Source organism: Anabrus simplex, chromosome 1 (genome assembly GCF_040414725.1).
Source record: "Anabrus simplex isolate iqAnaSimp1 chromosome 1, ASM4041472v1, whole genome shotgun sequence".
In the NCBI taxonomy this organism is placed as follows: Eukaryota; Metazoa; Arthropoda; class Insecta; order Orthoptera; family Tettigoniidae; genus Anabrus; species Anabrus simplex.
Window position 1 is genome coordinate 779,151,947 of NC_090265.1, and position 24,318 is coordinate 779,176,264.

General features: G+C 41.2%; 1 protein-coding gene across 1 annotated transcript in view; it reads right to left on the reverse strand.

The window, feature by feature from the left end:
- LOC136873243 (uncharacterized) overlaps window positions 1-24,318 on the reverse strand; it is a 137,592-nt gene that overhangs the window by 32,319 nt on the left and 80,955 nt on the right. Inside the window, exons 2-3 of the mRNA XM_067146691.2 lie at window positions 22,901-22,968; window positions 760-899 (exon numbers count right to left, since the gene is read on the reverse strand). Coding sequence (XP_067002792.2) covers window positions 760-899; window positions 22,901-22,968 — 208 coding nt within the window. The remainder of the gene's footprint in view (window positions 1-759; window positions 900-22,900; window positions 22,969-24,318) is intronic.

A 24,318-nucleotide genomic window follows, 5' to 3' on the forward strand; every position in this document is an offset into this window, starting at 1 on the left:
CGTGCACGTCTCTCGCTAATTCCATTTAAATTATTATTCTTTAAAATGTGTTATTTCTCATGTGAAACCTTGTATACCCCTTGTTTTTGCCGTACATTTGGTTGTTCCATGCTGTCACCTTGCATCTTGTCACATTATTCACTGAAGCATACGAAAATATAAGTAATGGTTCAAAATTATCAGTTCATATCGGTTACTTCGGATCAGTATTTAGATCACAATAAAACATATAATAGAATTGTTAGATAGATTGACAAAACGAGTGTTTAACCATGTTTACAAGAGCAAGAATGGCAACCAGTGGATCCGGGGAGTAAAAAATGATATGACAGGGATTGGAATAACAGACAATGTAATACAACACAGGACAGCTTTCAGAAGATTGATACAGAATGTCAAGGGTTTCCAGAAGAAGGTAAAGGGGAAAGGCAATAATAAGATCTGGACACAAGAGAGGAGTAAACAGCAAAGTGAAAGGATGAAGAACTATTGGAAGTCAAGGAAAGAAGGATTAAGATGAATGCATAGGGTTACCTTCCGTGGTCCTTAGATGGTCAAAATCGAAGAAAAAGGAAGAAGAATTGTTAGATTATTGAATTATATACATGTGCATTCCTACTAACCCGACACCATATTTAAAGAGTTTTATATTTCTGAAACATTGTTTCTTGTTATGAAGTACAAAAAGTGATGCAATGTATACCACGGTATCTCACGGCACAGACAATAGAGAAACTCTCCTCGCTAGAGTTAACGCACCTCATCGGAAATCTTCATCCAACACATCTGTAGGGGGTTCCAGGGAATCTTCGAAGCTTCGTGCAAAACGTTCATCAGTGTTGAAGCAAAGTTCCCAGAACGGTCCAGAGATGTCTCTTCTTCGTCTTGGCAGTTGGCTCCTGGAAGCAGAGGGAGCATAAGAAATATATAGGCGTGGATTTCTATGACAAGACATTAACATTATATCATGTAGTCTTGTATTTTCAACACGTTTCCAAGCATGATAATCAAAATTAAACAGATTTAATTGGGCATATATGTATACATATTTAGGCTTTTTTAGTTTTGAACAAAATCTCATTATAACGACATGTATATATTAAAAGAGTTTTCTAAAAACAGCTTTGGCAAATCCGTCCGTCCGTTATACCGGACCGATTTGCTTCATTCTTTCTTTTTACGTTCTCCGGAATTACCTAAGAGTGAATCATGAGAATTCGATAGGTCTCCAAGTTCAGCCAACTTTGAGTAATCATAAAATCAAATCATTAAATGATTACTCCAATAATTGCTGGGGAAGGCTTACCATAACCCGCAATACATTCTGTACTTAGCAGGTTGCTAAGCGACTAACAATTTAATTTCTTCTTCTTGAGGCGCCTTCTCCAAGCGGAGGTTGGCGGTCCACACAGCCAGCACCAAACGTGATGTTGCAGCATGGAAAGCATCTTCTGAAGTGCAGTTTTTCCATCTTCGGATGTCTTTCAATTCGAAATTTGTTGTCGTACACATTGTGTGATTTTCATCCTTTTTAATGCCATTGCACGCAGCCATGTTTGATTACTACCTGTCAAGCCAGAGAGTATCCCCTTCGTCTGATCACGCAGGAATACTATTCCTTGCTACATACTCTTTGATTATCTAAGGTTTCCCAGCTTCCGAATACATTCAACAGATGACAGAGCGTTCCTAATAACTTGCATGCTGCTAAGAGAAAAAGTCTACGTTAAAAAAGACTCCCATCGTGACATATGCTTTAGACATTATCTGGGAACACGAATCGAAGGAAAACGTAGCTGCACAAGAACGAGTGAAGGCCATCTCTCTTATAAACCTTCCCTGCGTGGCAAGAAACGCTCCTTCGAAACCAGCCTACGAGCTCACAAGACAACCGTTCGATATAGAAGAACCGCGATTAAAAATACCGTTGTCTTCAACGGTAAAATACCAAGCTTTACATCAAGGATTGCAGGATGAAAAAGGGAATATATATGACTACGACTGGCATATCAAGGTGCGTTATCTGAAGAATTTATAACGAAATAGCAAGATGTCCGTGCTTCGCGATGGTTTTAAATTGAAAATTATTATTCAGAGTTTTACATTTTAGGAAGTCCACTGTCAGCTGAGGCTGTAAAATACGTCCTGAGTTCGTACTTTAAAAGCTTTTGGGAAATGATTATTTATTTCTGATCCAACACCGATTTGAACCCCATACGAAATAATGTGAATGGTTTAAACCCTATCTTATTTAACATCTGGGACGTAAAAGCGACCAATCTGTGAAATTTTCATTTTGTACATCGAAAAGTAATGGAAGAATGAATACTTTTCTAAGGTATGAATATTTTTAAATATTTACAAACATCTAGGTTATAAAAAAATTAAGTCCGTGTCTGAAACTGTTTCAAAAAAATGGATATTGTGTTTCAAGTTGCAACAACCATCTAAACCCCTTAGGGGAAAAATAATTTGAAGTATACGATATTTTACACGTAATAAATAAAAGAACACCCTTCTCATAAAAATATAAAAATGTACGTCAAAAGATTTTGGAGGGATGAATAATTTCGTTTATGGAACAAACCTCATTTAACACTTTAGGGGTGGAACGTTTAAAAAGTATTTCCTATTTTAAACCTAGGATTTAAAATACCGGTATATATCACTATTTGGAATTTTGTCTTCGAGCGTTAAACCATTTAAGAGAAAGGAATGAAAATATTTGTCCTCCGACCTTAACCCCCATTTAATTCTCTAAGCGGTTAAATTTGTTTCAAACCTTTTCTTATCTAAGACCTAGGATACTATTTGAAATTTTAACTTCATAATTCAAACGGTTTCATATAAATACGTGTATTGTTTTAAGTACACCTCTTATTTGTATCCTCATAAAGAAATTCAACTCCTTCTATATCCCCCTTAAGTTGATTCCAACTACCAAACCCCCTCCCCAGCCACAAAATATGTGTGTCTTTATTTCAAAAATGGATTACAAATACAAATTTACTCGTTCGTAACATCCTTCGTTTTCGAGATATGAGTATCCTCAAACAAAGATTTCAACTCATTTTTCATTTCATATCTCCACCCCACCCTCTCACTCCCCTCATTAGGATTTTCCCACAAGAGAATGGTGAGAATGGTGCGTCCTTCTTTATTCTAAAGGAAATTCCAAATACAAATTTTCATGTCTGTAACATCTTCAGTTTTTATATATAAGTACCATAATAAAAAGGTATTCAACCCTTTTTTCGGTCCTTATTACAACCTCTACCCTTTAAGTGTTTTTTTTCGAAACAAAACATACTTGTAACTTTATTTTTAAAAGAAATTAAAAATAACAATTTTCACGTCTGAAATGAGTTACGTTTTCGGTATATACTGCAGATAAGCTTATTTTAAAAGTACACCCCCTTTAACGCTTCCCCTTTAGTAGATTTTCAGATAACAAAGTGTGTGTGTTATTTTATCTTTACAAGACATTCCAAATAACCGGTACCAATGTTCACGCCTGTAACATTTTCAGCATTTGATATATAACTATCCTCATAAAAAGAATTCAAAACCTTTTTCTCATCCCATAAGTGTTTTTCCCGAAACAAGATCACGTGTTACTTTATTTTCAAAAGAGATTAAAGATATCATTCTTTGCGTTTGCAATACGTTCAGGTTTTAAAAATTCACACCCTTTAAAACTTTCCCTTCAGTGGATTTTCTGAAAACAAAAAATACTTGTTTCCTTATTTTTAAAGGAGATTCCAAATACCAATTTTCACGCCTGTAATATCTTCGGTTACTGAGATACCAGTATCCTAATAAAAATAATTCAACTATTTTTCAGTCATTTGTACAACCCCCTTGTGTTTTTTCCGAAAATAAAATTGTACATGTTACTTCATTTTTAAAAGAGATTAAAAATAATGTTCACGTCTGTAATATGTTAAGTTTTGAGATACACTGTAGATATGCTCATTTTTAAAATTCACCCCCTTTAACACTTCCCCTTAAGTGGATTTTCAGAAAACAAATTATGTGCGTTCCTTTACTTTTACGGAAGATTCCAAATACTAATTTTCACATCTGTAATATGTTATGTTTTTGAGACACATTGTAGACATACTCGTTTTAAAAATTCGCCCCATTTGCCACTCCTGTTTACCCCCTCTTAAGTAGATTTTCCAAAAACAAAAACGTGTGTTTCTTTGTTTTTAAAGGATATTCCAAATACCATTTTTATGACTATAACATATTCAGTTTTTGAGATTTAAGTATCCTCATAAAAGGTATTTAACCCGTTTTTCACCTTTATCACCCCCTTAAGGGGATTTTCTGAAAACAAACAAATACATGTTTCCTTATTTTTAAAGGAGATCCCAAATACCAATTTTCATGTCTTTAAAATGTTAAGTTTTTGAGATGTAGATACACTCATTTTAAAATTTCACCCCCCTTTTCACCCCCTTAGCGATGGAACATCCAAAAATCCTCCCTTAATGAGCACCTACATTGTAATATACTGTAAATGTACCCTAAAAATTAGTTTTGGCTCGGCGATGATGAATCTGTCAGTCAGTCAGTCAGTCAGTCAGTCAGTCAGGACGTGTTATTTTATATACGTAGTACAGTCATTAAGTTCTGAGACTGACCGCATGATGGCGCTGTGGTGCACCATAGCCATAAGTGGCGCTGTGGTATGGTACCATGTCAGTTAGTCTCTCGTCCCTGCAAGAGACAGTTGAGTGTATGCACTGGAAGCAGGCGTACGGTCGTTGCTGTGACGGTGATTTGAACGCGCACGTCGGACCTTGACATGTCACAGTTTGAGCAACGGGCAAACATCAAGTTCTGCCAGAAATCAGACAAAACAGCTGCCGAAACTTTTGAAATGATGTAGCAGGTTTACGGTGAGGACGCATTGAGTCGCAGTGTTGTGTTTAGGTGGAACTGACGTTTTGTGCAAGTACGGGACAGTCTGGATGATGATGTACGTACAGGTCAGCCACAAACAGTTCGAACGGAACGCAAGATAAAAGAAGTTGACGTTGATGCATGCTAACCTCTCGCAATCGGTAGATGATCTCGCAGAGCAGCAATAGGGGTCAGCCATGGTACTTGCCACAAAATTCTGACGGATGACTTTGTTACCCAGCACAGTGTGCCACGAATCCTGTCGCAAGACCAACGTGAAGATTGCATGACGATTTGTGGTGACCTCATTAGTAGTGCTGACGATGATCCGACGTTTCTCAATCTGACAATAACTGGAGATGAAACATGGTGTTTCCTTTCAGCGGTGCTTCCAGCAGCTACACCAACGTTGGCAAACGAGCATAACGTCCAACAGCCACTATTTTGAGGGTGGACGTGATTCTATTTAAATGGTTAACGGCAAACGGCGACTACTGTATTTTGATGGTGGATGTGGTTCTATGTAGGTGTACGCCGTGTAATGCGGTATCGTGTGTAGCATACTGAATCGTGTGGGTACCTATCCTCCAGGCGTCAAGTCTCAGAACTTAATGACTGTACTACGTATACAAATAGATGTTGCGGAGCAGCGCGGGTTCTCTAGTATTTTGGTAATTTTAACTTTGTTTCCTAACAATCAGAGTACGCCACGAACAAATATCATTTTGAAAAAGCTCTAGAATTTTTTTTCAGGATAGACTGGAATGTACTTCTATTGAAGAACCACTGAAAAGTAGTGTATGGAATGTTTCTAGCAGGAAAAAGCTATTTTTTGCTGGTTGGATCAATTCCTAAGCACCGGGCTATTGTTTTCACGGAAGCAGAGGTAATTCTGTAGTTATTTGTCTGCAGATTTACAGGAATTTTCTCTACATGATTTAATCCTATTCAAGTACGGTCCCATTACATCATGTGATGTCGAAATAAGTTTTTATCGCTACAGGAGGATACTCAGCGACAACAGAAGAGGATACTCATTCAACATATTTAAGATGCATTTGGCCATAAATTGCAACAATGCTGATGATATAGACCTGATCAGGTATGAAAGCTTCATTCAAATAACACATACTTTTTTCATAACGCAAAACTGATTGAATATTGAATAATGAATGTAACTGTAGTGTTTGTCTTCCACAGAGTCCGTCCTTGCCTAGGAGTAGGCAGTGTAACCTTAATGAGTTCATGAACTATTCAGCATTATAGTTATTGTTAGGTCAAGGATCTCGAAGAATTAAAACTATTTTAACTTTGCATTAATTGCATCCTGTAGCGATCGTAATAAAAGTGTTTCTGTATGTAATGTAGATGTCATTCATTAAGTCATATATTGAATTTTGTAGATCATAAATCCACAGGCCATAGAAATCCCTGTCTACTGATTCCGATCACCAGCATCAGTCTTAAATTTCAAGTTTTTCACGACATAAAACATAATCTAAAGACAAATATTTCTTAATACTTTCGAGTGTGATTACATACAATCCGATGATGTTCATTCAAGAAGGAAACATCTCATTTCCTTTAAATTAAGTCGTTTCTTTCTCAAGTGTAATACTGTTACCATGTGTCTTCTTTATCAGGTGGTTTCTAAATGTATTATTCAAAAATAGTTTCGGCAGAACTTATCAGTAATATTTTTAATAAGAAAAATGGAAATGGCGTGTCAACTACGTAAGACAGTGTACGATAAATGTATAGCTGAGTCTCTACAGCGGTGTCATCCGACCAGAGGTCTTCGCGCTGAAGAATGTCTCGCAATGAACAATAGACGCCTCGTTGAAAAACTGGAGGCCAAGGTAAGAAGGATATTGAGAAAAATCCTGGGCTTTGTTAAAGACAGTTGTGAATACAAAAGAGAACAAGCCCATGAAGTACGCACACACGTAGAGAAGATAATGGACAAAATCCGGAAAAGGACGCTTACCTTTCATTGGCGCATGAAGCGAATGACTCCACCAAGACTGACCAATCGGATCATTACCTACTTTCAATAGAAGAAAAATAAAATTTTCTGGTTCATCCCTAAGAACTGGGCTTCACACGTAATGATATCCTGGAGAGAAGAAACTTCAGATATGCTAGGGTTTCCAAGAAAAGTTGGAAAAGCACAGACACAGGAGAAAATGGATCAGCACCGACAACGAATGTCGAAATACTGAGCAATGTTAAATCCCAAAGAAGGGGACAGTTGAAATGGCGTGGTCCATAGTTGGCCGAAATGAGATAAATAATAATACTGAGGAGAAGAAGAAGAATAGCAAGAACGAAAATTGCCTAGGAAACTAGATGGTGCCACTCATGTAAATGGCATATGGACTAAAAGGAAAACTACAGACCTGTACACAGCAAGAGATAAGTTTACTGATGCCGTACGTAGGAGACGCTTGAATTTATACGGTCACATCTGTAGAATGGACAATAATATGATTACTAAAAACTGTTTACTATAATCAATTCGAACAAGGTCAAGATCAACTAGTTGAAAGAAATTAATCAGGATTTGTAAGTGTTACCTACTATACCATAAATATTTGTAAAGATTTTATAATTCTGGTTGCAAGTCACACATTCGCGAAAAAAGCTTAAAATGTCATTGGAAAACGGTCGACTGGAGAACGCAGAAAGTAACGCAGCGGAATCATGAAGAGATTTTGAGATTAGGAGAAAAAGAAGAAGAAGAAGAAAAAGCTATCAGACCAAGCTAACAAGTTCAAATGCGCTCTTTAATTGGGCATAACGAAGAAATAATAATAATAATAATAATAATAATAATAATAATAATAATAATAATAATAATAATAATAATAATAATCTATATATATATAAAAGTCATTGTATGTATGTGGGTGGGTGGGTGGGTTTGTACCACATCTCCTCCCAAACCATTGGAGCGATTTCAACCAAATTTGATACACTTATGACTTGGTATCAGGAGACAAACCGCGTAGGGGTAAGACATCCCAAACACCCCTGGGGGCGGGGGGCGAGGGGGGTCATATATAAAAATAAATAAAAATAGTGTCGAATCCATACTTTTCGGGGTCGCTGAAATGAATAGTGACACTCCAATTTTTTAAAGTCCAAGTTCAGCCCCCCTTTGTGGTGGGGGCGAGGGGGGAGTGATATATACAAATAATCGAAAATAATGTCGAATACATAGTTTTCGGGGTCGCCAAAGTGAATAGCGACACTCCGGATTTTCAGTATCAGGAGACAAACCACGTGGGGGTAAGACACGCCAGGAACCCTTAGGGGCGGGGGGCGAGGGGGGTCATAAATAAAAATAAACGAAAATAGTGTCGAATCCATACTTTTCGGGGTCGCTGAGATAAATAGTGACACTCCGATATTTTTAAAAGTTCCAAGTTCAGCCCCATTTGGGGTGGGGGCGAGGGGGGAGTGATATATACAAATAATCGAAAATAGTGTCAAATACATAGTTTTCGGGGTCGCCAAAGTGAATAGCGACACTCCGGATTTTTGGTATCAGGAGACAAACCGCGTGGGGGTAAGACATCCCAAACACCCCTGGGGGCGGGGGGCGAGGGGGATCATATGTAAAAATAAATGAAAATAGTGTCGAATCCATACTTTTCGGGGTCGCTGAGATGAATAGTGACACTTCAATTTTTTTTAAAGTCCAAGCTCAGCCCCTTTGGGGTGGGGGCGAGGGGGGAGTGATATATAAAAATAATCGAAAATAATGTCGAATACATAGTTTTCGGGAACGCCAAAGTGAATAGCGACACTCCGGATTTTCAGTATCAGGAGACAAACCACGTGGGGGTAAGACACCCCAGGAACCCTTAGGGGCGGGGGGCGAGGGGGTCATAAATAAAAATAAACGAAAATAGTGTCGAATCCATACTTTTCGGGGTCGCTGAGATGAATAGTGACACTCCGATATTTTTAAAAGTTCCAAGTTCAGCCCCCTTTGGGGTTGGGGCGAGGGGGGAGTGATATATACAAATAATCGAAAATAGTGTCAAATACACAGTTTTCGGGGTCGCCAAAGTGAATAGCGACACTCCGGATTTTTGGTATCAGGAGACAAACCACGTGGGGGTAAGACACCCCAGGAAACCTTAGCGGCGGGGGGAGCGAGGGGGGGCATATATAAAAATAAATGAAAATAGTGTCGAATCCATACTTTTCGGGGTGGCTGAGATGAATAGTGACACTCCAATTTTTTTAAAGTCCAAGTTCAGCCCCCCTTTGTGGTGGGGGCGAGGGGGGAGTGATATATACAAATAATCGAAAATAATGTCGAATACATAGTTTTCGGGGTCGCCAAAGTGAATAGCGACACTCCGGATTTTCAGTATCAGGAGACAAACCACGTGGGGGTAAGACACGCCAGGAACCCTTAGGGGCGGGGGGCGAGGGGGGAAATAAATAAAAGTAAACGAAAATAGTGTCGAATCCATACTTTTCGGGGTCGCTGAGATAAATAGTGACACTCCGATATTTTGAAAAGTTCCAAGTTCAGCCCCCTTTGGGGTGGGGGCGAGGGGGGAGTGATATATACAAATAATCGAAAATAGTGTCAAATACATAGTTTTCGGGGTCGCCAAAGTGAATAGCGACACTCCGGATTTTTGGTATCAGGAGACAAACCGCGTGGGGGTAAGACATCCCAAACACCCCTGGGGGCGGGGGGCGAGGGGGATCATATGTAAAAATAAATGAAAATAGTGTCGAATCCATACTTTTCGGGGTCGCTGAGATGAATAGTGACACTTCAATTTTTTTTTAAAGTCCAAGCTCAGCCCCTTTGGGGTGGGGGCAAGGGGGGAGTGATATATACAAATAATCGAAAATAATGTCGAATACATAGTTTTCGGGGTCGCCAAAGTGAATAGCGACACTCAGGATTTTCAGTATCAGGAGACAAACCACGTGGGGGTAAGACACACCAGGAACCCTTAGCGACGGGGGGCGAGGGGGGTCATATAAAAATAAATGAAAATAGTGTCGAATCCATACTTTTCGGGGTCGCTGGGATGAATAGTGACACTCCAATTTTTTTTTAAAAGTCCAAGTTCAGCCCCTTTGGGGTGGGGGCGAGGGGGGAGCGATATATATAAATAATCGGAAATAGTGTCGAATACATAGTTTTCCGGGTCGCCAAAGTGAATAGCGACAATCCGGATTTTCAGTATCAGGAGACAAACCACGTGGGGGTAAGACACGCCAGGAACCCTTATGGGCGGGGGGCGAGGGGATCATAAATAAAAATAAACGAAAATAGTGTCGAATCCACACTTTTCGGGGTCGCTGAGATGAATAGTGACAATCCGATTTTTTTTAAAGTCCAAGTTCAGCCCCCTTTCAGGGTGGGGGCGAGGGGGGAGTGATATATACAAATAATCGAAAATAGTGTCAAATACATAGTTTTCGGGGTCGCCAAAGTGAATAGCGACGCTCCGGATTTTTGGTATCAGGAGACAAACCACGTGTGGGTAAGACACCCCAGGAACCCTTAGGGGCGGGGGGTGAGGGGGGTCATATATAAAAATACGAAAATAGTGTCGAATCCATACTTTTCGGGGTCGCTGAGATGAATAGTTCTACTCCGAATTTTTAAAAGTCAAAGTTCAGCCCCCTTTGTGGTGGGGGCGAGGGGGGGAGTGATATATACACATAATCGAAAATAGTGTCGAGTCCATACTTTTCGTGGTCGCTTAGGTGAATAGTGACAACCCGAGAATTTTTAAATTCCAAGTTCAGCCCCCTTTAGGGGGGGCAAGGGGGGAGTGGTGTATAAAAATAATCGAAAAGAATGTCAAGTACTCTTCGGGGTCGCTGAGATGAATACTGACACTCCGGATTTTTACTATCAGGAGACAAACCACGTGGGGGTAGGGCACCCTTGGAACCCATAGGGGCGGGAGGCGAAGGGGTGCAATATAAAAATCATCGAAAGTAGTGTCGAATGCATCCTTTTGGGGTCGGTTAGATGAATAGTGACACCCCGGGATTTTTTAAAGTCCAAGTTCATCCCCCTTTGGGGCGGGGAGCAAGGGGGTGAGATATAAAAATAATAGTATTTAGTGTCAAATATACAGTTTTCGGGGTCGCCGAGGTGAATAGTAACACTCCGGAATTTTAATATCGGGAGACAAACCACGTGGGAATAAGACACCCCAGGAACCATTAGGGGTGGGGGCGGGGGGCTTGAGATATGAAAATCATCAAAGTAGTGTGGAATACATACTTTTTGGGGTTGTTGAGATGAATAGTGACACTCCAATTTTTTAAAGTCCAAGTTCAGACCCTTTGGCGTTGGGGCGAGGGGGAAGTGATATATACATGTAATCGAAAATTGTGTCGAATACGTAGTTTTCGGGGTCGCCAAAGTGAATAGCGACACTCCGGATTTTTAGTATCAGGAGACAAACCACGTGGGGATAAGACACCCCAGGAACCATTAGGGGCGGGTGGCAAGGGGGGTCATATATAAAAATAAACGAAAATAGAGTCGAATCCATACTTTTCAGGGTCGCTTAGATGAACAGTGACATCCCGGGAAATTCTTAATTTCAAGTTCAGCCCCCTTTAGGGTGGGGGGCAAGGGGGGTGATATATAAAAATAATCGTAATTAGTGTCGAGTCCACAGTTTTTAGGGTCGCTGAGGTGAATAGTGGCACTCTGGACTTTTAAAGTCCAAATTAAGGCCCCTTTTGTAGTGAGTGGTTAGGAAGGGAGTTAGATATAAAATAATCGAAAATAATGTCACATCCATGGTTTTAGGTGTCGATTAAATGAGGAGTGACACTCCGGTTGTCGTTTTAAGTCCAAGTTGATCTCCAATTGCCAGGCGGGTGAGAAGGAGTCAAGAACAGAAAATATCCAAATGACCGAGAATAAGGATGTTTTTGTACGTTCCAGTATAACTGTCAGCAGAACTTAATGCAAATATTACCTAATACCTGAAAAAATACTAAGGGGGAAAGACACCCCTTGAAGCCTTAGATAAGGGTACGAAATGTAATTAAGACTGAAAATGCCCGATATTAGTGTTGAATCCATACGTTTCGGGACTACGGGAACAATTTCAAACAAACTTGGTCACTTATGACTTATTATCAGGAGACAAAGTGCGTGGAGGTATGACAACCCTAGCACACCTACGACGGGATGAGATGTAGAAATAATCGAAAATAGTGTCGAATCCATTCTTTTCGGGGTCGCTGAGATGAATAGTAACGCTCCAATTATTTTAGAAGTCAAAATTCTGCCTCCTTTCGCATAGCGGTGAGAAAAAGTGAAAAACAAAATTTCGAAAATGACCGAGAGAATGGACGCATGTGTGTATACTGGACCTATTGTCTGGAGAAATATACTCTAGGGGTAAGAGACTCCTAGCCTCTAAAGTAGTGGCGAAATGTAAATATTAACCAAAATGACCTAAATTTGTGTCTAATCCATAGTTTTCGGGGTCGCTGAGATGAACTGTAACACTCTGGATGCCGTTTAAGATAAAGCTCAGTCCTACTCGGCAGGCGGATGAGAACTGGCAAAAAATTGAAAACGTCCAAAGGGACAGAGTTTAAGGATGTGTGTATGTTTTAGCATATCTCTCAATCAAACTTGGTATACACATGACTTACTATATAGAAAACATTACTGTGGAGGTCAGATACACCTAGCCCCCGCTGGTGTTGGGGAATGAGAGGGGCTGACGTGCAAAAATAAGGAAAATAACCAATATTTATGTCGAAATCCATTGTTTATGTGTCGCTGATACGACCTGTGACGCTGTGGATAGCGTTTAAGTCCACGTTCAGCCTTCATCGAGGCAGGAGCTGAGAAGGGCTTAAAAGTAAATAGTATAAAATGACCGAGATTAGTGTTCACTCGATAATTAAATAATCTAAAACTTAAAGTCAGATACATCTAAATAACTATAAAACTACATGATAAGTCGTAAAATCAACATCTCAAAAAGAATTCTATAAGCATTCACTTCACACTCAATTAACTGGTAATACAAATATTAAAAGTAAACATTCAAAAACTATCCGGGCAACGCCGGGTACTACAGCTAGTAATAATAATAATTGTGCCGGAGGTACACCCATCCCGTGCATTTAAACAAGCGCCTTTTAGAAGGCCATCTATAACATAAACTCTGGAAGTCACTTCGGAAATAGTTTGAACATCATTGACTATCAACTTATGTGCGCCCTTTGGGGAGAGGTTGAGCAATTAATTTTCAAAGTAATTGTGTGTATCAAGGTTTCCTAAACTGAATTGTTTATTGATTGCTTTGGTGTTCTAAGGTTATCAGCACTTCTACCTCTTCCCGCCAGTTTAAAATTGTAGCCAACAAGAAATTTTACACATTTATTTAAGCAACCAAACAGAGTTTTTGATATTTATTTGATTGTTCATTGGAAATTGTGGGTATGACAGGGCTTCGGCCAAGAGAATCTGGAACCAGTCAAGCAGCCAAGAGGTTTACAGTGTGTTCGTAGTAGAGGAAGGGAAAGGGCTGCATCGTCCATCTCCGGGAGTTTCACCAGCTCAAGGTAATGGCAGACTCTGTGTAATGATGTAATAAACTCTGAAAGATAGCTCGAGAGGAAGGTTTCAAATTGCTTTCGTAATGTAATTTCTATTTCTCAATGTAAATTCTCAAACTAGTCTAAAGAACTTTACCGAACTTAGGGAATAAAGAGTGAGAACCCTCTTGTATTCCCTTTCAACTTGATACTGAGGTGACTATGATTTTGTAATCTTTAAAATGTACCTCTTAATTTTGTAAATTATGTTTTTTTCCTTTCATCTAGTCGCTTCCGTTGTACAGGCTTAGCCTCTGTAACTTCGAGTCATAAGCCCACACATTGTTTTAATGATGTTCTGTGAAATCCAAAGGAGTGCAAGTGTTCGCCTCGTATCATTTTGATTTTCGGCGAGCAATTTTAACTTTTTCTTCTTTTTTTAACCAAGGCCAGGTAGAATGGGCACTTATTGTCCCTGTTAAAATTCACTATTTTCATTCTGTTTTCCTATGTAATTTCGACTGTTGCGCAAATGACAGGCCTTCTGTTGGTTGTTGTTAAATGTAGATTGTGCGTTAAAGAAGGCCCGGAACTTGAAAATATTCGAGAACAGTCTCATAGTGAGTGACTGTGTAGAGCAAAGACGCTGTTGCTACTGATGTAAAATTTGATATCCGTCTCCTTGAATATGTATTGAAAAGAGCAATGGGGGTGTTTCAAGCTCATATTGCTAAATTTTTGTTATCTGATTATTTTATATTTTTGTATAATGTTTCTCGAGCTCACGAGCTAGACTTTGTACCTGATTATTTGTTATTTGCTTAGCAAGGAGTAAAGGTTGAAAAGAAAAGAAATAATCAGGAATGAAATATATTCTAGATTTTAAAGTTGCAAATTGCTATTTAATCTACGCCTATTCATGCCCGCACCTTCTTTCACCTATGTCCACGGCGATATCTCTGTAACAACAACAACAATAATAATAATAATAATAATAATGATAATAACAATCATCATCATCATCATCATCATCTGTTTACCCTACAGGTTCGGTTTTTCCCTCGGACTCAGCGAGGGATCCCGCCTCTACCGCCTCAAGGGCAGTGTCCTGGAGCTTCAGACTCTTGGTCGGGGATACAACTCGGGAGAATGACCAGTACCTCGCCCAGGCGGCCTCACCTGCTATGCTGAACAGGGGCCTTGTGGAGGGATGGGAAGATTGGAAGGGATAGACAAGGAAGAGGGAAGGAAGCGGCCGTGGCCTTAAGTTAGGTACCATCCCGGCATTCGCCTGGAGGAGAAGTGGGGAAACCACGGAAAACCACTTCGAGGATGGCTGAGGTGGGAATCGAACCCACCTCTACTCAGTTGACCTCCCGAGGCTGAGTGGACCCCGTTCGAGCCCTCGTACCACTTTTCAAATTTTCGTGGCAGAGCCGGGAATCGAACCCGGACCTCCGGGGGTGGCAGCTAATCACGCTAACCACTACACCACAGAGGCGGACAATAATAACAATAATAATAATAATATGATAAATAGGTTCCATGCTACTTTACATGCTAATATTTTCTGCTATTGTCCTTGGTGTTTCGCTCCAGCTCGGAAAGTCTAGGAAGCAAGATAGAAAACTTCTTCCAGTGGAGCGTTATCTAGAAACGAGCCCACAACGCCGGCAGCACTTCCTCGCTCTATTTAACAAGGATCTCCTGTTATCTCAGGTATTTTTTGCCAATATCTGAAAACAGGTATTTAGCCTCTTGATACCCCTTCCCCATAGTTTCTACTGAGAATACCACGAAGATGTAGTTGTCCGTTACTGCTCTATATTTCGTCCTCTTATCGCGCACGCTCAATTCCGCAGCAGAACCAGCAGCCTTGCAAGCGTGAGGCACATGAGATGGAGCTTAAAGTACCTGCACTCACTGGGACTGAAGTCAGACCATCAGGGCGTTTTCCATACGTACGACTAACTCCACTCAGTCTCAGGATAGATATGAAAGCTGTTTTGATGAAGTCATTAATTGAACAGTCTCTTGAAAATCGACCACCACCCTCAGGACAACTGTCCTCCGCTGTCTCCCCGAGTACATACTCAGGCTTGTGCAGCTTTGCTGTAATAGTTTTGATTGTAGCTGAAAATGAACGCAAGCGCCATCTGATGCACACCGTTTGCAACAGCGCTGCTCTAGGTATTTATCCTCCTTGCGTGGCCGAGCTGGAGCGTTGCCTACGAGATAGGCAACGGCTAGAGACGATAGAGTGACGCTAGCCGCTGTTTATGGTATGGCTTGCTCATCGTGCGGTGTTTCGCGCTCTTTGATAAATTACGCTACTGAAAGAGAATTGTACTATGTTAATTATTTATGTAGCGAGAGTGACAGTTCAAGTGAAGCTAGTGATAATGAAAATATCCGTCGGTGATAAAGACGACAGTGGTATTCCCGATCTTGTTTTACCGAGCGAGTTACCGTACGGTTACGGACGTGTAGCTGTGAGCTTGCATCCGGGAGATAGTGAGTTCGAGCCCCATTGTCGGCAGCCCTGAAGATGGTTTTCCGTGGTCTCCAATTTTCACACCATGCGAATGCTGGGGCTGTACCTTAATTAAGGCCTCGACCGCTTCCTTCCCACTGCTAGGCCTTTCCTGTCCCATCGTCGGCATAAGACCTATCTGTGTCAGTGCGAAATAGATTAAAATTGCAATAATAGTTTTACCGGCAACATGTGGTGGTGACGAGAATTCACCCCCACCGTTATTCCTCAATTAGATTCTATTCTTAACCCCGATAGACTATAATTAACTTTGAAAGTAGGTTCGAAAATATATATTCCTGACAATTTTACGGAAATTTCTTCGAATTATTTTTTCGAACGACTTTTACTGTATACTTTTTAAGACAATTAATTGTCTGTATGTCTTGTTTACGTGTGTGAGTTTTTAGAACACTGTAGAAAAAGCAAGGTAGCCTGACTAAGGCAGAAAGAGTATCAGAACGGCCATAAATGTCGACTTCCGCTCCACATATGCACTTATGTGACTGGCATATTCTGCAACCAAGACGTAAGCCAACTACATACCCATAAGTCTACCCACATTGGCCGATCATGAGCCTGTTTCCTTTTTTTCAAGAGCGAGATGTGCTTGGTCAATATCTGATGGGCATGACAGAATCAAAGAGTCAAAAATCCGACGTGTGATTATCATACTCCAACTTCTTTATGAGTCCAGGGAAGCTGCAGGGTTCATGACAAGGCACGGTCATGGCATCCCAACGATATATTGCACCAGTCATATTGTATATCACGATATTATCATAATCAGAGAACAGAGACTTCATAATATCAGATACTCCACGGGCAAAAAATAAGAAAAGCGTGAACAGAAATATCAGTTAACCTACGAATTCCAAGGCCTCCAAATTGTATTGGTAAACACTCCAGGATCCAGTTACTTTCCCCAAATGGGAGTTGAATAGAGATTCGAGACAACTTCTTGTCAAATAATCAGCTTGAGCAAGGAACTAACGTGGTAACCGTAGAAGTTTGGTCCACAGGGAGCAATTCAGTTTTGGAATAGAGAGACAGTTCTTCAGTAAGAAGAATGCCGTGTGAGAATTGAATACTCGTAGATCGTCATACAGCCTCTTCAATTCTCAAGTGTAAACGGTGATCCAAGTAAGGATAGACTGGAATTTGTTGTAATGTGAATACTGGGAACAGCGCTCTGATTGCAGAAACTCATCTCTTCCGAGCAGAAGTAGATTTCACATTTATGCGAATTTACTTCAGGATCAGCGCCGATGGTTCCATCATCCAAATTAAATCAGTTAGGAGGTCCTTTCAAGTCTGTGATAACAGCTGCTCTCTTGAGTCCCTTTGAAACCCATCCTCCACTTTAAGGTACAGCCCCATTATTCGCATGGTGTGAAAATTGGAGACCACGGAAAATCATCTTCAGGGCTGCCGACAATGGGGCTCGAACTCACTATCTCCCGGATGCAAGCTCACAGCTACACGTCCGTAACCGTACGGTAACTCGCTCGGTAAAACAAGATCGGGAATACCACTGTCGTCTTTATCACCGACGGATATTTTCATTATCACTAGCTTCACTTGAACTGTCACTCTCGCTACATAAATAATTAACATAGTACAATTCTCTTTCAGTAGCGTAATTTATCAAAGAGCGCGAAACACCGCACGATGAGCAAGCCATACCATAAACAGCGGCTTAATGTACTTCTTTCTTCATCCTTAGGATGTTCACTTGAATTATCTCTTCAAAAATCTGGCTGCGCCTCAATTGCCTATGAACTGAACTGTCCTCTTTTTCATTTACACCAAGAGTTCTCTATTCTCCTTCACTTATTAAGATCTGTTTATTGAATTTCTTTTCTTTCAGATTGTTTTGGTAATCTTCCTTAATATCCATATTTCGACCCCCAGTTATCCCCTTTCCCGTTTGCCTATTATGCAAGTCTCGCAACCGTATAATAAAGTTCTCCAAACAAATGTGTAGTAAGTAATATTCTAATTTTGATATCCAAATGTTTAATCGTCAGTATGTTGTATTTGTTGTTGAAGACTTTATTGCAACCGTTACCCTTCTCCTTACTTCGTCTGTACTTCTCTTGTGTTTCGTGATTAAGTTTGTGGGGTAACATTTCTTCACCTGATCTATTTTGGAATTTGTTATCATGAATACTATTTCTATCAGTTTCCCTATTGTTCTTACTCATCAAAATAATTTTGTTTTACTAGCCTTAATTTTCAGTTTTCATTTGTTCAAGGCCCTTGATAATATCTAAAACATGCAGTGTGTCCCACTCCCAGCGGGGCTGGGAGACAACACGCATGTTCCGAGCAGCATATCATAGCCTCCCGGGTATTATATTACCCATAATATTACATGTATTGCATATTTATGCACGTCCTTCACCATGCAAACATTTGTGGCATTTTCTAATGACATTTCTATTCACACGCATAAGTTCCTGTTGCGTAATTGTCCTAATAACGTACGAATGATGTGTTAATGTCATCGATTTTTTCTTCCAATAGAACTCTTCGTTTCGGATTAGGAATTAGAGAATAAAGTGATCCCGTTGTTTTTAATTTATTCACAAGACATCTACATGGAAATGGAACCCGAGAAATCTCTCCTGAAATCGCCTACAAATCTCTCTGCATGACCCTGTTGTTACATACGGTATGTGTCATACATAAAAACTCTTTGTTCAAGCGTGAATTTCACTGGCATTTCAACGGTGTGATAATGTTAACTCGACTATAATTCAGTCATACGTGCTCTCGCAACTAACGTATGACTTCACGACTTATCACGACACACAAAGTCGAGTAAGTGACCACCTCGCGGCTATGCAGTGTGTCAACATGAGGTTACGAATACACCGTTTGGAGTGTGCACGTTCATGTCGACTGCCGGCCCCACTGGGAGCGGGACACACTGTCATATTTATATCCTTTTTCTGACTCTCTCACGACTCTGTCTATTTTCTTCAATTCGGCACCAAAACATAACAACAACAAGGAAAATTTCCATGAGTTGTATTTTTGGGCTTATGCCGTGTAAATAATTATAAACACACTCAACGTTTCAAAAGGAACCTTGCCTTTCTTCATCAGGAGACAAAAGAGAAAAGAAACGACGTATTGATGGTTGCTAGGAGAAAGCAACAAGGAAGCTTCAAACTGTGCCCAAAGATGTAAAGGGGGCGCCATTTTGGCCCAATGCTGGAGACAATGAATAGTAACAGCAAAGCATTACTCTCTAATGGTTCTGATTATAGGTAGCCATGATTCACTGAGGTTGTAACCTGTATCGCGGTTGAAATTATCTGGATGTTTACGTATTTCAACCGCCTCCCTGATAATTCTTGGGCGATATTGCTTTATACGGGCAAGAACATCCACTTCTTGGAACAAGACATCATGACCAGGTGTTAGGGCATGATCAACAACAGCTGATTTATCAGGTTGGTTGAGTCTGATACATCTGGTACGTTCTTTGATGCGAGTACACACCGTTCTCGAAGTCTGCCCAATATAAACCTTGCCACAAGTTCAGGGAACTCTGTAGATACCAGGTTGTTGTTTTTGCCTATAATGTGTAATTTGCACTTACGAGGGAAGTACCCCAGCTCGTACGGCTAAAACCGACTCGAAGTGCGCTTAACACACGAAGATATGTCTGTTCTACTACCCATCAAGGGCGCTTATCCGTAAAACCCCGCATTAGTGTAGAATCAATGTTTGGAAGTTACGGCGTACAAAGATTGCAGAAACACAATTCGCAGCAGAAACTGCCGTGCAACAGGCACTTCGGCCTGTTATAGTAACAAGAAACAGATGTAGTGCAGTATCATCTGGCAAAAGGTTGAACACGTTATTACAACAAGAACTCTTAACACATGCAGTACCGTGCTGACATAGTCATCTTTCCCACAATAGAAGATACTGTGTTGTCCTTTATTCGACGTCGAAGTGTAAATGTAGAGTTTCAATGAAGTGATTAAAATACAGCAGAATGGAATAGTATGCACACTTAACGAGGGCAACATGTAGGCATACTACATTATTTACAATGTTCCCGCATTGCAATCGTCCAGACTCAAATGCCACGGTGATCACATTATCAAACGAAGCAACAGGAACATCCACATCATAACTTGCTCTTTTCCATGCGTATGTTAACATAGGTCCGTATCTCGGTGGAGATAGTTGGTTGTAGATGACGGAGTGAAGACGGATGATGAAGTATCGATCACGTAACGTGGCCTGCGTGGTATCTATATGCAAACGTACAAAATCAACATGACGTCTGACATAGAGCTTGTACTGCCTAAAAAAATGTACATCCAGAGGTTGACAGTATTTGGTTGTCTTTGGTGGCAATATCTTTAATGTAATATCTTTATTTGGAAAACATGCTTCAATAACGCTGTAGTCTTTGTGTCCTGACCAGGAATCGTAAAGAAATAGACCTCTCTCACCAAAATGTTCAGCGAGGACCAAATTAAAGAAGCCCTTCATATGTGCTTTAGTCATTTTTTCACTTTTACTCGCTTCAACATGAATGTTCTGTGGACACATTGCTGTCAGTTTCTTTGCAACCTGCGGACCAAACGTTCCATCCTTTTCCTGCAGACAAATGTAAAGCTTGTTCGGTAATTTGCCATTCATGGACACAGCCACATCAACTGTGTAACTATGCGTAGAACTACGCACAGACTGCACCAGACCAACTGTTTACTTTTCCCCTCTGTTTAAAAGTGTTGCAGAAAACGTTAGTTCATAAAACAATTGGCTCTGATCACTATTGCACACGCATTCCTTCTTTATATTCCGGTCTGAATAAATATGTTCACGTCTGCCACAAATGTTTCTGCTGTTTGTGTAATGACATGCTCTTCTTCAATCTCTTTGCGAGCCATGAACATAGTGATATGTCTGGACAAAATATTATACTCGTCTTTGAAGGCCCTGACAAAATGCAACGAAGCTTTAAATTGCCCAGAGAAACTGCTCTAGCGGCCTCCAGAGCCCACGCTTGGATGTGCCAGTAGTGGACCACTGATCCATTATTTCTAGCTCTGTCAAATTGTGCTTTTACAGACTCTTTTAAAGCCTTAAATTTTAACGTTTTATTTCCCTTGAACAGACCTGGATCTTGCCTTTTGCACGTCACATAATCTAAAATTACCTTGCAGTTGGATTTCGACCTAATGCAGCAGCTATAACGCTTCATTAGTTTCTGGTAAGAATTGTAACTGCGATTATAATAATCCTCATAAATATTGTCCAATGTTCGGTCATCAATACTCCGTATCACACTTGTTCGTACACGTTTTGGGGGTGAAGGAGCGAAATCACTGCCACGTGTAGTTCTTTCCGTTGCTGGATTGTCGGTACGGTTGGGACCCTCATACTCATGTGCTGTTTCTTCTACGCCGTCCGCCTCACAGTCACCATTACTCTCCAATGTGTCGGTATGTAATTCTGTTACAGATCGCATTGTATTTCTGGGTTATGATATCATATAACATGCATGCAAATGGCCCATCCTCACTCCACATACACCTTCACTATCAAGTGTGTAGCGTCGGCGTACCTTTTCGCGCAGCAACTTCACAACATTCACAGGGTTGATTGGCTTCCACCTACTCATGTCGGACGTATGTGTGTGCACTATACTACGACACACTGCAACTGACTAACAGACATTGCGTGTACAGTCCCAGTGCAGCGCGGCCTGTGCGCTGACTGTCAGATGGCGCTGGCGACCGAACGCGTACTTTTACAGATGAATGGCCTTGATAGCTATTGAAATACAGTAGGTACAACTGTATACTCTAAGCCCACTTTCTGTCGGTTTTAACCGTTCGATCCGAGGTACTTCCCTCGTCAGTTCCCTTCAAAATTCTAACCGTTTCATATATACTTGTTGTTCGTTCGTTCGTTCGTTCGTTATCTGTTTACCGTCCAGGATCGGTTTTTCCCTCGGACTCAGCGAGGGATCTCACCTCTACCGCTTCAAGGGCAGTATCCTGAAGCTTCAGAGACTGGGTCGGGGATACAACTGGGGAGGATGACCAGTACCTCACCCAGGTGGCCTCACCTGCTATGCTGAACAGGGGCCTTGCGGGAGAGGGTTATGGGAAGTTTGGAAAGGATAGACAAGGAAGAGGGAAGGAAGCGGCCGTGGCCTTAGGTAGCATCCCGGCATTTGCCTGGAGGAGAAGTGGGAAACCACGGAAAACCACTTCCGGGATGGCTGAGGAGGGAATCGAACCCCCCCCCCCCCTCTACTCAGTTGACCTCCCGAGGCTGAGTGGACTCCGTTTCGGCCCTCGTACCACTTTTCAAATTTCGTGGCAGAGCCGGAAATCGAACCCGGACCTCTGGGGGTGGCAGCTAATCACACTAACCACTACACCACACAGGCGGACTATACTTGCTACGTTGCAATATTGAAATAAAGAAAGTAACTATACAACAGTCAATGTAGTAATCCACTGTTGTACCAAAAGTTAATGCAAGTGCAAATGCAATGTATTTTCCGTCACTAAATTCCGTCGATCGTAACACAATTGTTATTTTTGTTCAGTGTCGAGATTGATGTGGCGGTGGTGATTATTGTTTTGAGAGGAAGTACAGCTGGATAACTATCCTCTATTAACGCTCATCAGAAGGTAAATGGAAGAAAAATGATCGTATCGGCAAGAGGAAGGCAAAGGCCGCGGAGGGCGTGAAAGTTAAAGACACCCTAGACCTCGAGTGTACTAACACCTTCTAGGTCGAAAAAGAAGGAGAGTTGACCAAGGGAGGTCGGATAGGGTAGATGAAGCGAGGAGCCTGACTCAAGCAGTGCCACACTGGGAGCCAAAGTGAACTTACCATTCCAGAAGACCAGCAGCACGACCAGCAGGCAGGAAACACGAACAAGCGAAGACATGGTGTACAATCTGATAAGCAGAAGAAGCTTCGACGTTACTTATATAGCAGTCTTACAACAAGGACAGCACGGTTTAGATAATAACACATTATGCCAGTCCCTTACAACAGAGGTATGGTAAATTACAACAAAACACTGCTATCTCCTCTATCGTTGCTTATCTCTCCCCAACTACGCAGTACATGGCAAAAACGAACATATAACACGTACGTGCTCGAAAATTCGAAAATGATTCAGGATGTACGCCTCTGGGGTGTGGTGGTTAGTGCGATCAGCTGCCACCCCTGGGGGCAGGGTTCGATTCCCTGTTCTGCCATGAAATTTTGAAAGTGGTACGAAGACTCGAAAGGGGGTCCACTCAGCCTCGGGAAGTCAACTGACTAGAGAGCGGTTTGATTCCCTCCTCAACCATCCTCGAAGTGGTTTTCCGTGGTTTCCCACTTCTCCTCCATGGTATCAAACTTAAGGCCACGGCCGCTTCCTTGTCTCTTCCTTTCTTATCCTTCCAATCTCCCCATCCCCCCACTAGGCCCCTGTTCAAGTGAGGCTGCCTCCACAGTTGTATCTCCCCGACGCAAACGTTTCGCGCTCCAGGACACTGCCCTTGAGACGGAAAGGTGAGATCCCTCCCTGAGTCCGAGAGAAAATCCAACCCTGGAGGGTAAAAGGATTAACCCCTTCAGTGGCACGCCCGAGAAATTCTCGGGTGGCGCACGCCTGCCCATAACGTCACCGCCCGAGAAATTCTCGTTTAGCTGCAGTGTTCATTTCGCGATCGCCCAATAATTTCTCGGGTACTCTAATCGTTTGGGAAAATGTTTTCAAGTATTCTCAACAGATGGCGGGAGGATTTCCAGCTGTATTCACGTAGCGTCTGGCTTAAAATATGCCTTATCTTCTCTACTTTACATATACAACCTCTGGCCAGCTGACGAGGTAAACAGAAATGGCGAGCGCGAAACGGAAGAGAAGTTTGTCTGAAGACAAAATAAGGAACTACATCAAAGATGAATCACTAAGTGACATTAGTATTTCTGATAGTAGCTATAATGATTCTATTGATTCTTCAGATGATGACCTTAGTAATTCTAGTGAAAGTGAAGAAGATATTACGCAGACGCTAAGGTGATGGTAGATGTTGAATATACATTCGTTTGGAAAAAGTGTAAGCCTGGGGATAGTGTGTGACCTAATATTATTCCATTTACGGGAAATCCTGGTGTGAGGCTTAGCTTATTACCAGAGGTGAGTGCGATTGCCTGTTTTGAACTGATTCTAACAGATGAAGTTGTAAATTTGACAGTGACTGAAAAAAATTCGTTGGCCCTATGCTAAAAGTGCATTGAAAACCTTGTAAATA